The sequence below is a fragment of the Pipistrellus kuhlii genome, unplaced genomic scaffold (genome assembly GCF_014108245.1).
Source record: "Pipistrellus kuhlii isolate mPipKuh1 unplaced genomic scaffold, mPipKuh1.p scaffold_m20_p_19, whole genome shotgun sequence".
Lineage (NCBI taxonomy): Eukaryota > Metazoa > Chordata > Mammalia > Chiroptera > Vespertilionidae > Pipistrellus > Pipistrellus kuhlii.
The window spans coordinates 859061-872720 of record NW_023425504.1 but is presented as its reverse complement, the minus strand read 5'-3'; the positions used below and the strand labels follow the sequence as shown (position 1 = coordinate 872720).

General features: G+C 36.0%; 1 protein-coding gene across 30 annotated transcripts in view; it reads left to right on the top strand.

The window, feature by feature from the left end:
- FMR1 (FMRP translational regulator 1) overlaps positions 1-13660 on the top strand; it is a 40387-nt gene that overhangs the window by 9361 nt on the left and 17366 nt on the right. For 28 of the 30 annotated variants that reach the window (XM_045583465.1, XM_045583464.1, XM_036443324.2 and 25 more), the window contains exons 2-9: positions 1593-1645; positions 5960-6053; positions 8999-9070; positions 9357-9505; positions 10564-10657; positions 10743-10859; positions 11955-12125; positions 12215-12293. In XM_045583465.1, coding sequence (XP_045439421.1) covers positions 1593-1645; positions 5960-6053; positions 8999-9070; positions 9357-9505; positions 10564-10657; positions 10743-10859; positions 11955-12125; positions 12215-12293 — 829 coding nt within the window. Of the gene's footprint in view, positions 1-1592; positions 1646-5438; positions 5458-5959; positions 6054-8998; positions 9071-9356; positions 9506-10563; positions 10658-10742; positions 10860-11954; positions 12126-12214; positions 12294-13660 lie in introns of those variants that run through there. The other 2 variants (XM_045583463.1, XM_036443314.2) reach the window with 2 other exon arrangements.

The following is a 13660-nucleotide window of genomic DNA, read 5'->3' as shown; positions in this document are numbered from 1 at the left end:
TAATCCCGCATAATTAGCTATTACTTTCTGCAGGTTACTACCCTGTTTCCCCGAAAATAAGACAGTTTCTTATATTAATTTTTTCTCCCAAAGTTGCGCTAGTTCTTATTTTCAGGGGATGTCTTATCTTTCTATGCACTAGGTCTTATTTTCGGAAGATGTCTTATTTTCGGGGAAACACGGTAGCAATTGTATCAGATTTTAAAGAGTTAAACCTCTGTGCTTTATATTACTATATTTTTCTCCAAGTACATATGAGATTGAGAATTTAATTAAACTCTAGTAATAGGGCATTTTAGTGGTATTAGAAGTATATTGTTGTTAAACAAAATTTGGTATACTTATGTATATATAGGTTTGCAGTTACGTGTAGTTATTACTGTACTAGAAGCCCGGTGCATGAAATTCACTGGGATTCTAGTACAGTAATAACTAAATGTGACTGCATTCACTCAGCCCAGCCAGCACCCTTTCCAATCCGGGACCCCTTGGGGGATGTCCAACTGACAGTTTAGGCCCAGTCCCTCTCACAATCTGGGACTGCTGGCTCCTAACTGCTCACCTGCCTGCCAGTCTGATTGCCCCTAACTGCCCCCCCCCCCCTGCCAGCCTAGTCACCCCCAACTGCCCCACTCCCCCTGGCCTGATCGTCCCTTACTGCACCCTCCTCCTCCCCGCCAAAGTGTTCACCCTCAACTTCCCCCCTCTGCCACCTTGGTTGCTCCCAACTGCCCCCCACTGCCGGCATGGTTGCCCTCAACTCTCCCCCCTGCCAGCCTGGTTGCCCCACACAGGCTGCTGTTCAGTCATCCCTCACTAAACCCCCTTCTGGTTTGGTTGCCCACGCAGCCTGCTGTTCAGTTGTTTGGTAGTCCCTCACTAATATTCCTGCTTGCCTGGTCGCCCCACACAGCCTGTTGTTCCGTCATTACTGTGATGGTGTCCTGGACAATTTGCATATTCCTCTATTATTAGTATAGATACTAACATTTTATTAAGGAGAAAAGATATGTTACAACAGCTGTGCTAAGGGCTCTGGAACAAATTTTATAGTTTCCAATAATTGTAGTATAAAGTATACCTCCAGCTTTGTACTCACTACCTCTCCTATTAGATGCTGAACTCTGGAGTAGTTTTTTCATGTTTTGTTTTAACTAATCAATAGTCCCAGGGCCTAGCACATATAGATGTGGTTCATGAATGAGTTATTCTCATAAAATGAACAAACTTTCATTTAAATCTCCATTTTATTCTTTTAAAAAATATGTATTGATTTTAGAGAGGAAGAAAGAGGGATTGAGAGATAGAAATATCAATGAGAGAAAAACATCGATGGGCTGTCTCTTGCATTCCCCCACCCCACTTGGGATCAAGCCCACAGCTCCTGCACATGCCCTGACTGGGAATTGAACTGGAAACCTCTTGGTTCATGGGTCAGTGCTCAACCACTGAACCACACCAGCCAGGCTCCGTTTTATTCTTAAACATAAAATATTTGGTATTGGTGTAATTTTTTTTTTTTTTGTATCTGTGAAATTTAAAAACAAAAGATCTTCAAGTTTAGAAGGTAATTTAACTGTTTGTTTTTACAGGCCTTTGTAAAGGACGTTCATGAAGATTCAATAACAGTTGCATTTGAAAACAAGTAAGTGTCTTGATGTAATTTTAGTGTTCAGATTCTTTAATATTTTATGCTAATTATTCCTTTTACTCCTCATTAAAAAATTCAAGTCTAGTTTGAGTGTTTTTCAGGAATGGATCTTCGTGTTACTGACCAGGAAGTTCCTGAACAATTCAGTATTAAACCAATGGAAAAACTGTTCCCACTAATGACCTCAGAAATTCCTTTTGTGTAATCTTGATCCTTACATCTCAGTTTCCTTGAATGTGAAGAAAGAAACCAGATCCTTCTCTATTAATAACTGAGAGTTTGGATAGGAATATTTGTATTGTTAAAGGATAAAAATTAATGGATTCACAGGTATTGGTAAAATTGATGGGAGTTTTGTAACATTAAATCTAAAATTAGTGGTTTTAGTTTTCTAGTATATTTTATTCGATATAATCATGTTTACCCCTTAACTTATTTTCTATTTGTTACATATACTAGTATTTATATTCAAAAATAGTGGTAACTGATCTTTTCTGCTTTCTTCTGCTGGATGAGTAAACATCATATTTATAGGTCTAGGAATATTATCTATACAAAAGTATCAGTAATGTAGATGCTATTTTATTTGGGGAGACCAGTCTCTTGCTTAAAACTTGTTTTCAATTACATTTTACATTCATTGTTATTCTGCATCAATTTCAAATGTACAGAAAAGTGGCCAGAAAAATCCTGCACTTTTCAGAGTGCCCAAGCACCCATCTGACCACACATAGTCATTATGACACTATTGACTATATTTCCTATGTTGTAATCCACATCTCTGTGACTATTCTGTAACTACCAATTTATACTGCTTAATTCCTTCATCCTTTTCACCCAGCCCCCCTTACCTCTTTCCATCTGACAACTGTCAGTCTGTTGTATCTATGTTTACTAAGATTTTTTATTGCTATTAAAGGCTGTTTTCAGAGTAGCCATCCAAGATTCTAAAGTACATACAAACTCCTTTACTGTAGTATAGACATGGTCATGATTTTAGGATTTTACTGAAGTATAGTCAACAATGATAACATTTTGGTTTTTATATACCAAGAGAATTAATAGTACTTCAAAAGAAAGCCGAAACCGGTTTGGCTCAGCGGTAGAGCGTCGGTCTGCGGACTGAAAGGTCCAAGGTTTGATTCCGGTCAAGGGCATGTACATTGGTGTTTGGTTGCGGGCACATCCCCGGTGGGGGGTGTGCAAGAGGCAGCTGGTCGATGTTTCTCTCTCATCGACGTTTCTAGCTCTCTATCTCTCTCCTTTCCTCTCTGTAAAAAATCAATAAAATATATTTTAAAAAAATAGTACTTCAAAAGAAAATTACACATTTACAGAGAGAAGAAATAGATTAGTAGTTGCTTAGCACTTGGGGCGATAGGGAGCCACAGCTAGAGTATAGGATTTCTTACTGAGATGATGAAAATGTTCTAAAATTGACTGGTAATGGTTGCACATATCTGTGACTATACTTAAAACCATTAAATTGTACATGCACTTAAGTGGATGGATTATATAATATGTTAATTATATATCTCAATAAGTCTGTTAAAATATAATATCTGACCCAGACGTACTGTAATTAGATTGTTCACATATTTTTTTTTAGTTATCAACGGAGCAAAGTAGTATTCTCTGATCCCTAAAACACATTTAGTGGGACAGAGAGAAAAGGATTTAGTGTATCGGACTCTGTTCTTAGTTCTATAATTTCAGTCCAAATTAGAATACCTTTATCTGTACACATAGAGCCAAATGTTCTAGAATCTGCATTTCTGCTATTTCTGGTATCGATTGTTATACACGAAATAATAGCATCACACCTCTAATGGAGGAATCTTTGATAACTTGGAGAGTAATTTTTTTCTCATAATTATACTCTTACTCCTTGCTCCAATCACTAGTTACACACTGTTTCCCATAAAAGGAGAGTTATCTTTATTTGCCACTCTTAGTTTCTCCTATAGTCTTTAATCTAGAGCTGTGGTTGGCAAACTGCGGCTCGTGAGCCACATGCGGCTCTTTGGCCCCTTGAGTGTGGCTCTTCCACAAAATACTACAGCCTGGGCGAGTCTATTTTGAAGAAGTGATGTTAAAAGAAGTTTAAGTTTAAAAAATTTGGCTCTCAAAAGAAATTCTAATCGTACTGTTGATATTTTGGCTCTATTGACTAATGAGTTTGCCGACCACTGATACAGAGTATTAAGCAAATAGTCATTTCTTCTGCATTTAAGAATTAGTTTACACACTGATTTATCGGATCATTTCTCTTGTTTTCAATCAAATTTCTACTATAAACTTAAAATTATTATATCTTTGGACCTACTACTTCTCTTGTGTATTATAGCTTTATAAAAATTTCTCTTCAAACTACCTGCCATCTCTGGAATTTGAAATAAACTGTTTTTCCTTGAATTCATGGAGTATGTTTTAGAGTCAACGCTGTATGTAAGCACTTCACCAGGACTTGCTAGGTCCCTACCAAAGTAGTCTCTTTGCCGCCCCCCCTTTTAAAAAAAATGTTTTATTGATTTTTTACAGAGAGGAAGGGAGAGAGATAGAGAGCTAGAAACGTCGATGAGAGAGAAACATCGACGAGCTGCCTCTTGCACACCCCCTACTGGGGATGTGCTCACAACCCATGTACATGCCCTTGACCAGAATCGAACCCGGGACCTTTCGGTCCACAGACCGACGCTCTACCACTGAGCCAAACCAGCTCTTTGCCCCTTTTTGTTTTATTTTATGAGACTGATGCGCTTCCTACTGCGCTAATGAGGCACCTTTGTTTTATTTTAAACAGAAAAACAACTAATATTTTATGGAACTTTGGATTATATTTACCCTTCTTTTCATTCATAACCTCCTATTACTGTAATACAAAATTGTTTTTACATGCATTTTTTTTAACCTTCCCTAGTTCATATATTTTGAATAAAGAATTTGATTTTTTTACCCTGGCAGGTTTGCCTCAGTGTTTAGAGCTCTGGCCTGTGGACCAAAGGCTCTCAGGTTCGATTCGCAATCAAGGACATGCACCTCAGTTGCAATTTCCCAGCCCCAGTAGGGTGCGAGAGGCAGCCAACTGATGTCTCTCTCTCATGTGGATGTTTCTCTCTCTTCCTCCTCTCTCCCTTCCACTGCCTCTGGAGATCAACAGGAAAAATATCCTAGGAAACAAGAAAATTATATCATGTATTATACTTGCTTTACAAATCAAATTTAGCAATGATTTGTAATATGTTAAAAGTCATTGGTTTTCAGTAAGTTGAAAAAGGCTTCCCTGAGGTAAAGATAATTTTTTTGTTTTATAGTTTTCAAGTATGTATAATACTAGTTAAAGGGCTCAGTCTAATATAGTTCTTCATCAAATTTCCACACATTCTGACTTAATTAACTATCCTCCTGTCTTACATAATGGCTCTTCTTTTTTTAAAAAAAATTGTATTTTTCTCAGTAGGATTTTACTAAGAAAGCTCTTTAGTAAAAAAAGCAAAACAAAACAAAAACCAGAAACGACTGCTCTAGCAGGTGAATCCTCCAGTGTTTTGTTTTGTTTTTAAGTTTGTCTTTTAGTGTTTTATATCATTGTGAATATAAAAGAATAATTTGGTGTTTTCCAAAATTGTTCCATATCATTTAAAAAAAAAAAAAAACATAGGCAACTTACTGAACTTCTATAGGCTGTCTCCATTGGGTTTCTGTGGTTTAGGAGACCCCATCAGGCCCCACCATACTGATCAGCCGCCAGCTATCCATGGCAAGAATTGGCCACATCGTGGGATCTAGAATTTAAATAGGGAAAAGTGAGTTCTGAATTGCTAATGTGCTGACTGCCCCATTTTGCTTGGGAATTAGATGGCATTTAGTACCAGTTTCTGTGGTAATTGGAATGTGGTTAAAATTCTTTTGCAAGTAGAAGTATGGTGATGGTATTACTAACATTTACTAATACTAACATATTTAAGCATCAAAGGAAATTGCTGTTGTGACCTTACATTTAGAACTTTTAGAGATTGTAATTAATGAAAAGAAAAAACTTGTTTGGAAAATTGTAATGTTGATCTGTTGTGTTTAAAGAAATATTCCAAATAGAAGTACAAGGCTCCTGTGCTGCATGCAGACTTTGTTGAGATGTATCTTTATTGCCCTTTTGCCCCACTCAGCAAAACACTGACAGTTTTAAAGCATTTGCTTCATTAAATTAGAAAAGCAGAGGGTCACATTTAACCAAAGTTGATGGCATCATGGTCATTGTTTCTATTAAACCAACAAGCTTGTTAAATAATTGTGTTTGCTTATTTGCAGCTGGCAGCCAGAGAGGCAGATTCCATTCCATGATGTGAGATTCCCACCACCTGTAGGTTATAATAAAGATATAAATGAAAGTGATGAAGTTGAGGTAAGTTTCCCATGTTATCAAGTTATTGAGCACTGAAGGAGTAGGAGCATTTAAATTCCCTGTGCCTTTTGTACTCCTTGTTTTTTAACAATATTTAAACTACCTAGAGAATTTTAGCAGTGATGGACATTTGTTTTTAATTTGAAATAATATATGATGCTTAAATGTGGCTGCCTGAGTAGCAATTTTGGGCCCGTCTTTGAAAATCACCACTGATTTCCTTTGCCCACTAATACTTCTTTTCTTGTTTCCCTCAATCTCTGAATCTTTGGATCAGGAAAATTAATTTTACAAGAGAAAAAAATCATAACTTCATAATAGAGCATCATCCTAGAATTTCTTTAAGTGGTAGTAAAAAGTAGTTGTAAATCATCCTGGTATATATTTTTCAAAACTACGTATGCGTTTTAGTATATACAAATGTAGGTAAAACCTTTTTACAGTGCATGCTGTGAACCACCAGCTCATGTGCTATTTATGTCTCTGACCAAAAGGTGCTGTGGAGATGTAGCACATTAACAGAAACATTGCGTTTGTGTTTTCTCTAGTTACAGAAAATTGGGGGGCGTGGCTTAAGACACTTAGAGTCTGGTTATGTTATGATTGGTCTGTGTAGTATCCTCTCTTTCCTCATCTTTCACACACTCCATTTGAAGTTTTTTCTTTCTCCACAATGCCTTGTTAGTAGATACCACTTTATGAGTATGTGTGTATTAAGGAAGCAGTTAAATAGACATTTGTACAGGTAAGGTAAAGTATACTAGGTATTTGAATTCTTATTTTTTATACTAGGTACAGATGTGCAGTGAAACAGAAGAGTCCCTGCCTTTATGAGGTCACATTCTAGTGAGGATTGCTAACATGGCAGGTGTAAGTTCTAGGAAGAAAAAAAAATGCCAGGATAGAAGGTGTTGTAGGGGTAGGAGTGCTCAGAGAAGGTCTCTGGATGTTCAGGTCTGTGTTCTTTTCTCTACAATTATAAATTAGAAATAGAATAAAGTACTATTTATTTACCAAAAATGTACTCAGTACCTACTAGGTGGAAGGAACTGGACTTGGTTTTATTATATGAGGGATCCCAGTAGAGAACTAAAAACTGTTTATACTTGAGTACCTTTAACTGTTCATTTTCCCCAGGAGACTACCAGCTTCCTGAAGGCATGAATCAGGACATTTGGTCTGTCTATATTGGGAGTACTCAGAATACTGTGTGGATGGATAAATGGGACTTTTCCCCCCAAATGAAATACATGACAAGTGGTAACCATTGAGACCCTGTTGCTAGGGTGACCTCCCTATATTGCCTAACAATAGTACATAACTGAGGTACTGGTCTGGTAGAACAGAGTTGAGAAGGATTGATGGTGACAAGAGGGGAAGGTAGGTTAAATTAAGTAGTATTTAGTAACTGTATTGTATTACCATTAACTTAAGTTATAAAACGGAAGTAAGATACCAGGTCTTTTGGTCTGTCTATATCAAGAATGTTCATGATAGTGAGGGATAGAAGTTTTTATTCCCCCCCCCCAACTTAGTCCTGACAGGTGGGGACCAATGGGACACTGTTGCCAGGGCAACCTCTTTGTCTTACATAATAATCACCAGGTTATTTCTCTGGGTAGGGCAAAGTTAATAGGAAGTCATGGAGGCAAGAGGGAAAGGTAGGTTTGGTTTTGTTGTATTTAGTCACTGTGTTGTATAACTATTCCAATTATAGTTATAACTATTAACTTCAGTTGTAAAAGAAAGACACGAATTGGATCTTTGAGTTGCTTGTTAGCCTTAGGCTCTGTACCTCTTTCAGTTCTCTCCTCCCCACCACCCTTGTTGTCCTCCCTGCTGCTACTCCTGCTTCTGAGTATTTCTGTTTCTCTCCCATGTACACTGTCTTGTCTCTTTTCCTATTAACCTTAATTTTCTAGTGTCTTCAAAAAAGGTTCCATGCTGGACATAGTAAGTGAACTTTGGTGTGGTCATGAGAGAAATTGATGAGAGTAGGAAAGTGGTATCCAGAGGATTGCCAATGTGGAGTTGTCCATTTTAGTAGAGAGCAGACAGAACAGAGAGTGACCAGTGATTTCTTCGTTTAGTCCCTAGGAGACATGAATGCCAGGATGGTATTTTCAGTGGGCTGTGAGTGGTCAGCGGCCTTATCCATTTAGTGACCATGCAGCCAGGTGTAGGCCAGGATCAGCAACTTCCAGTTATTTGTTAGAACAAAATAAAAACAAGATTGTACATTTTAGATCAGTGATTCTCAACCTTTCTAATGCTGCGACCCGTTAACATAGTTCCTCATGTTGTGGTGACCCCAACCGTAAAATTATTTTTGTTGCTACTTCATAATTGTAATGTTGCTACTGTTAATGAATCGTAATGCAAATATCTGTATTTTCCGATGGTCTTAGGCTCTACAGCAGTGGTTCTCAACCTGTGGGTCGCCTAAGACCATCGGAAAACACAGATATTTTACATTACGTTCATAACAGTAGCAAAATTACAGTTATGAAGTAGCAACGAAAATAATTTTATGATTTGGGGTCACCACAACATAAGAAACTGTATTAAAGGGTTGTGGCATTAGAAAGGTTGAGAACCACTGTTTTAGGTAATTTTTTTAGTTTTCAAAGTTTCTAAGGAAAGTATGTCCAGGTTTATGGAGAGTTAGCTTTTCCTAAGCATTCATATTCAGAATACTAATTATTATTGAATTAGAACAGATAAGATAAATAGGAAAGCTCTTTTTCCAGGGCTCTCCGAAGTAATCGGCAGCTTCTGATCATGTATCTGTATCTAGCTGTAGGTGTACAATCTGATTTAAGGATATAGGATATGGGTTCAAAAGACACGTGGGGTCATTTTAAGAAATTTTCCTCAATGTCTGATAATCTATAAATTTCTGAGTGATGTTAATCATGAAATATTCTGTTGTAATTTTTGTGTAGGTTTATTCCAGAGCAAATGAAAAAGAACCTTGCTGTTGGTGGTTAGCTAAAGTGAGGATGATAAAGGGTGAGGTAGGAAAATGCATATTTAAAATTTTTTTCTTATACTATTTCCCTTTTCTAAACCCAGGTACTACATTTCAGTCTGGATTTTTATTTTAAAGTAATAAGTAATGTGAGTCATTTTACTAATATTACAATACTTTCTGTATATGTTATGTTTCCTGTGTTTCAGTTAGTTGATCAAAAACAGTGTTTTTTGACATCAAGAGAATTTAAAAACTGCTGAATAGGAAAAGCTTATTGTTCTTTCTATAAATACTATGACCAGGAATGAATTTTTATCTATTTCTCTCAGTTTTATGTGATAGAATATGCAGCCTGTGATGCTACGTACAATGAAATTGTCACAATTGAACGTCTACGATCAGTTAATCCCAACAAACCTGCCACAAAAGATACCTTTCATAAAATCAAACTGGATGTGCCAGAAGACTTACGACAAATGTAAGTTAATGGGCAAGAAACTCTTGAGAATTTACAGGCGAAGTGCAATGAATTTAAAAGAATTTACATGTTAAAATAATAAAAATCAATTTTTAAATTCAATGAAAATCATTTGTAAAATGTAGTGGAAAAAACGTGCTTAGCCTTTTTGAGTTATATAACTAAGCCGCATTGCACTTGTTTAAACTTACTTGGCTAGATACCTGGCTCATGTACATTTGTTTTCTAAAATAAACTAGCTTTGTTATCAGACTTTTAAGGATTTGAAACTAATTAATATAGGTTATCATAAGTCACAAATAAAATTCTGGACAATGAAAATTACTCCAGGTTTTTTTTTTCCCTTTTAGCTAATATTTTCAGATAAGTATGTAATAACTAGGGCTAATGAAGCTTCAAAAGGTCATCTCTATCTTTATCTGGAGTAATGCTTAAAACTTTTAGTTATGAGATTCCTTTTTAAAGGTTGCATCAAGGGAATATAATGTTTTATTTGTACATGATGTACTTTAAACATTAACTTGCAGTTCATACTACATAGGAATCTTAAATTTTGAATATAGAGATTGAATAGGCATCTGCATTTTTTTGCCTTCTGATTCATGTGCATTTCCTTCTCTCCCTTAAGTTGATCAGCACTTTTTCTTTAGGGGAAAAAAAACCCCCACCAAGTTGGGTACTCTGTAGCTATTCCCAGCTGTTTTCAATAGTTAATTCAAGAAAATAATTTATGTGTAACTAAAATGAAGAAGTCTGCAGAGGAATATTGGCTTCCTTAAATATGTCTCCTTTAGTAATCTAATACCATCCAAAATCCCTTAAGAATATACTGTAACTGTTTTTTTTCCTTTTTCTGTAATCTCAAATGCTTGATTGAGCTGAGTATTGCTAAGGTGAACAGCAAAGGAACTGAACCTTTAAATTGATATAAGTATTTCATGCATAAATCAAATTTAATATGAATCCACAATTGTAAGTGGGAATCTGTGTATATATTTATGCCAGGATTTGGTAATCACTCATTTTAACTTCACAATGGATATTTATTTTATTTTTAGGTGTGCCAAAGAATCAGCACATAAGGACTTTAAAAAGGCAGTTGGTGCCTTTTCTGTAACTTATGATCCAGAAACTTACCAGCTTGTCATTTTGGTGAGTGTTTTTGAGTTGTTTATTTTGGTGTATATCATTTGGGGCATTTGCTTTGATAATAATGTTGTTAATTTATATCTTTTAGTCTATCAATGAAGTCACCGCAAAACGAGCACACATGCTGATTGACATGCACTTTCGAAGTCTGCGCACTAAGCTGTCTCTGATACTGAGAAATGAAGAAGCCAGTAAACAGCTAGAGGTAGGTTGAATAATGAGGAACTAGTATGCATGCCTGTCTTTCCTCACTACTATTAAAGAGATACACATTTTCAGATAAGAAATTTCCTTTTTCAACATGAGTCACTCATATGTTTGGGCTTCATTAATGGCATGCTAGAACTAAATATTAAATTTTGATAATATTTAAACAGAGTGCTTATCCACAAGTTTTGGGTATCATTTTAACTTAATTCAGTCATCACTGAATATTTGAAAGAATTCATATTATGTGTGGATCCAAATCATTAGATCTTACAGACTGATCTCATTTTAGGTTGTAGGTGCCTATGTAAGATAACTTGTAAATCGTTGACATTCTGTAATTATTCAGTGTAATTCAATTACTGTACCAACAGTTTTTATAAATCCCTTTTTTCAGGTTGGGGGGTGAAGTGAGATGATGTAATTTTAATGCCATCCATCACTTCATCAAAGGGCTGTATAATATCCATTAATACTTACTGGGGTCTATAATTAAACAGTTATATAAATGGCACTGTTTCTAAAATATATAAGCTAATATCCATTAATAAAAGTGAAGCTAATACAGTTTTCTGTGGAGATGTTATATAATTTTTTTTTTTTTTTTACTTAAAAAACATTGAGTCTAACAGACCCAGTGAGTTGGTTTTTATTTGGGAACATTTTATCTGATTCTTGATCACTATATTGTTGATGTCATTGCTTATCTAAGGCAACCTTGCAAATAGGTTTTCCAAGTTACCTTAGAAAATTGTCAACAAGTCTATGGCCATACCACCCTGAACGCGCCCGATCTCGTCTGATCTCGGAAGCTAAGCAGGGTCGGGCCTGGTTAGTACTTGGATGGTAGAAAATTGTCAACAAGCCTTTTCCTATTAACAAAAATACCTCAAATAGTATAGAGACTTTCAGTAACCTAAAAAGAACTTATGCTATGGGTGGGTGTTATTTTCTAAAATCTGTTAATTTCCAACATAAACTAATTTATAGGTCTCTGGTATACAGGATCAAGATAATTTACATGGCTGACCTAAATACAGTTTTCTCAATAGTTGAAAAGCATAATATTAATCAGATATACATTTCCCATCAGAGTTCAAGACAGCTTGCCTCAAGATTTCATGAACAGTTTATTGTACGAGAAGATCTGATGGGTCTAGCTATTGGTACTCATGGTGCTAATATTCAGCAAGCTAGAAAAGTACCTGGGGTCACTGCTATCGATCTGGATGAAGATACCTGCACATTTCATATTTATGGAGAGGTAAGTATTTGACTAGCTCTTTTCTAAAACAAAATCCAATATTTCAGATTGTTCATTTTTTGGCTTAAATCTTTTCCCCCTTTTATTAGGATCAGGATGCAGTTAAAAAGGCTAGAAGCTTTCTTGAATTTGCTGAAGATGTCATACAAGTTCCAAGGAACTTAGTGGGTGAGTCAGAAATTGCTGTTGAGCCCTGGCCACATGCTAAGTGATTAGAGCACTGGCACTCACAAGGAAAGATCACAGGTTGGATTCCCAGTCAAGGCTACATATCTGGATTGTAGGTTTAACCCCTTGCCCTCGTTGGGGCACTTGTGGGAGGCAACCAATAGATGTGTCTCTCTCACGTGGATGTTTCCTTGTCCCTCTTCCTCCCTCCCTTTCTTTATCTGCCCCCCCCCCCCCCTTCACTCTCTAAAAACCAATGGAAAAATATCCTGTTGACATACTCTACAAAAACAAAAGTTTGGTAAATCATTTACACCAATAGAATTTCATTTTAACTCATTTAATTGAAATGTAATCTTTGAAATACTTCAGTGTACAGAAAATATTAGGTAAATGTGATACTCCAAGATTACATTTTAGAAGGTGTACAAAAGATATTGCTTTGTTTAGTTAAAACCAATTAGTGCCAAGAAAGATACATTTTGCACAGACTCTTCACTGTATATTTTACATATATTAAAATTAAGTATATTTTTTCAAATGACATTTTGGGGGCTTTATAATTTGGAATAGATTCATATTTGATCCCTCTAATGAGGCTATAAAACAATAGCATTCTTAATTTCTCAGAGTTGAAAATCTTGATATAGGCTTAAATCTAGTAAGTTTCAAAGCTATAAGTAACTCCAAAGGTCCTTGGAGCTTTCTGCAACATCAGTGGTAATTCTGTTTTTACTAGAGTCCCATAGGTTCTGTTAGAAATAGCAAGGTATCATTCTTTTTAATGATCGATTCCATTGTGAGTGTGTTTAGCAGATATTTATCCATTCATCTCTCCATAGGCACCTAAGTTGCTTTCATATATTGTTACTATTTCAGAGAGGAAGGGAGAGAAAGAGATAGAAGCATCAATGATGAGAGAGAATCATTAATCAGTAGCCTCCAGCACACTGTCACTGAGGATGGAGCCCACAACCCGGGCATGTGTTCAAAACAAATTTTGCCTTCCAGTTTTTCCCCATCCATTCCTTAGATGAGGTGGTGGGGCAAACACATGATGAAGGTAGACAGTGCAAGGGTGCTTTAGGTACTTTGGGAGAGCCCTTGGAGTTAGATATAACTTACATGTAGATTTCTTGAATCAGTATTTCTTACATTTGTAATTTATGATGTCTATGAAAGCAGTCACTTCTCAGTTAATGATATGACTCAATTTTATAAAATGAATGAAAGAATCGAGTGCTTGAAGGCTTTGGAGTTTTAACAGATGTATGGAGTAATACTTAATCTTAAATTGGTTTTGAGCTTTTTTAATCTTAAACTGGTTTTGAGTTATTTTAAAGTGTTATTTCTTAATCTTTTACTCT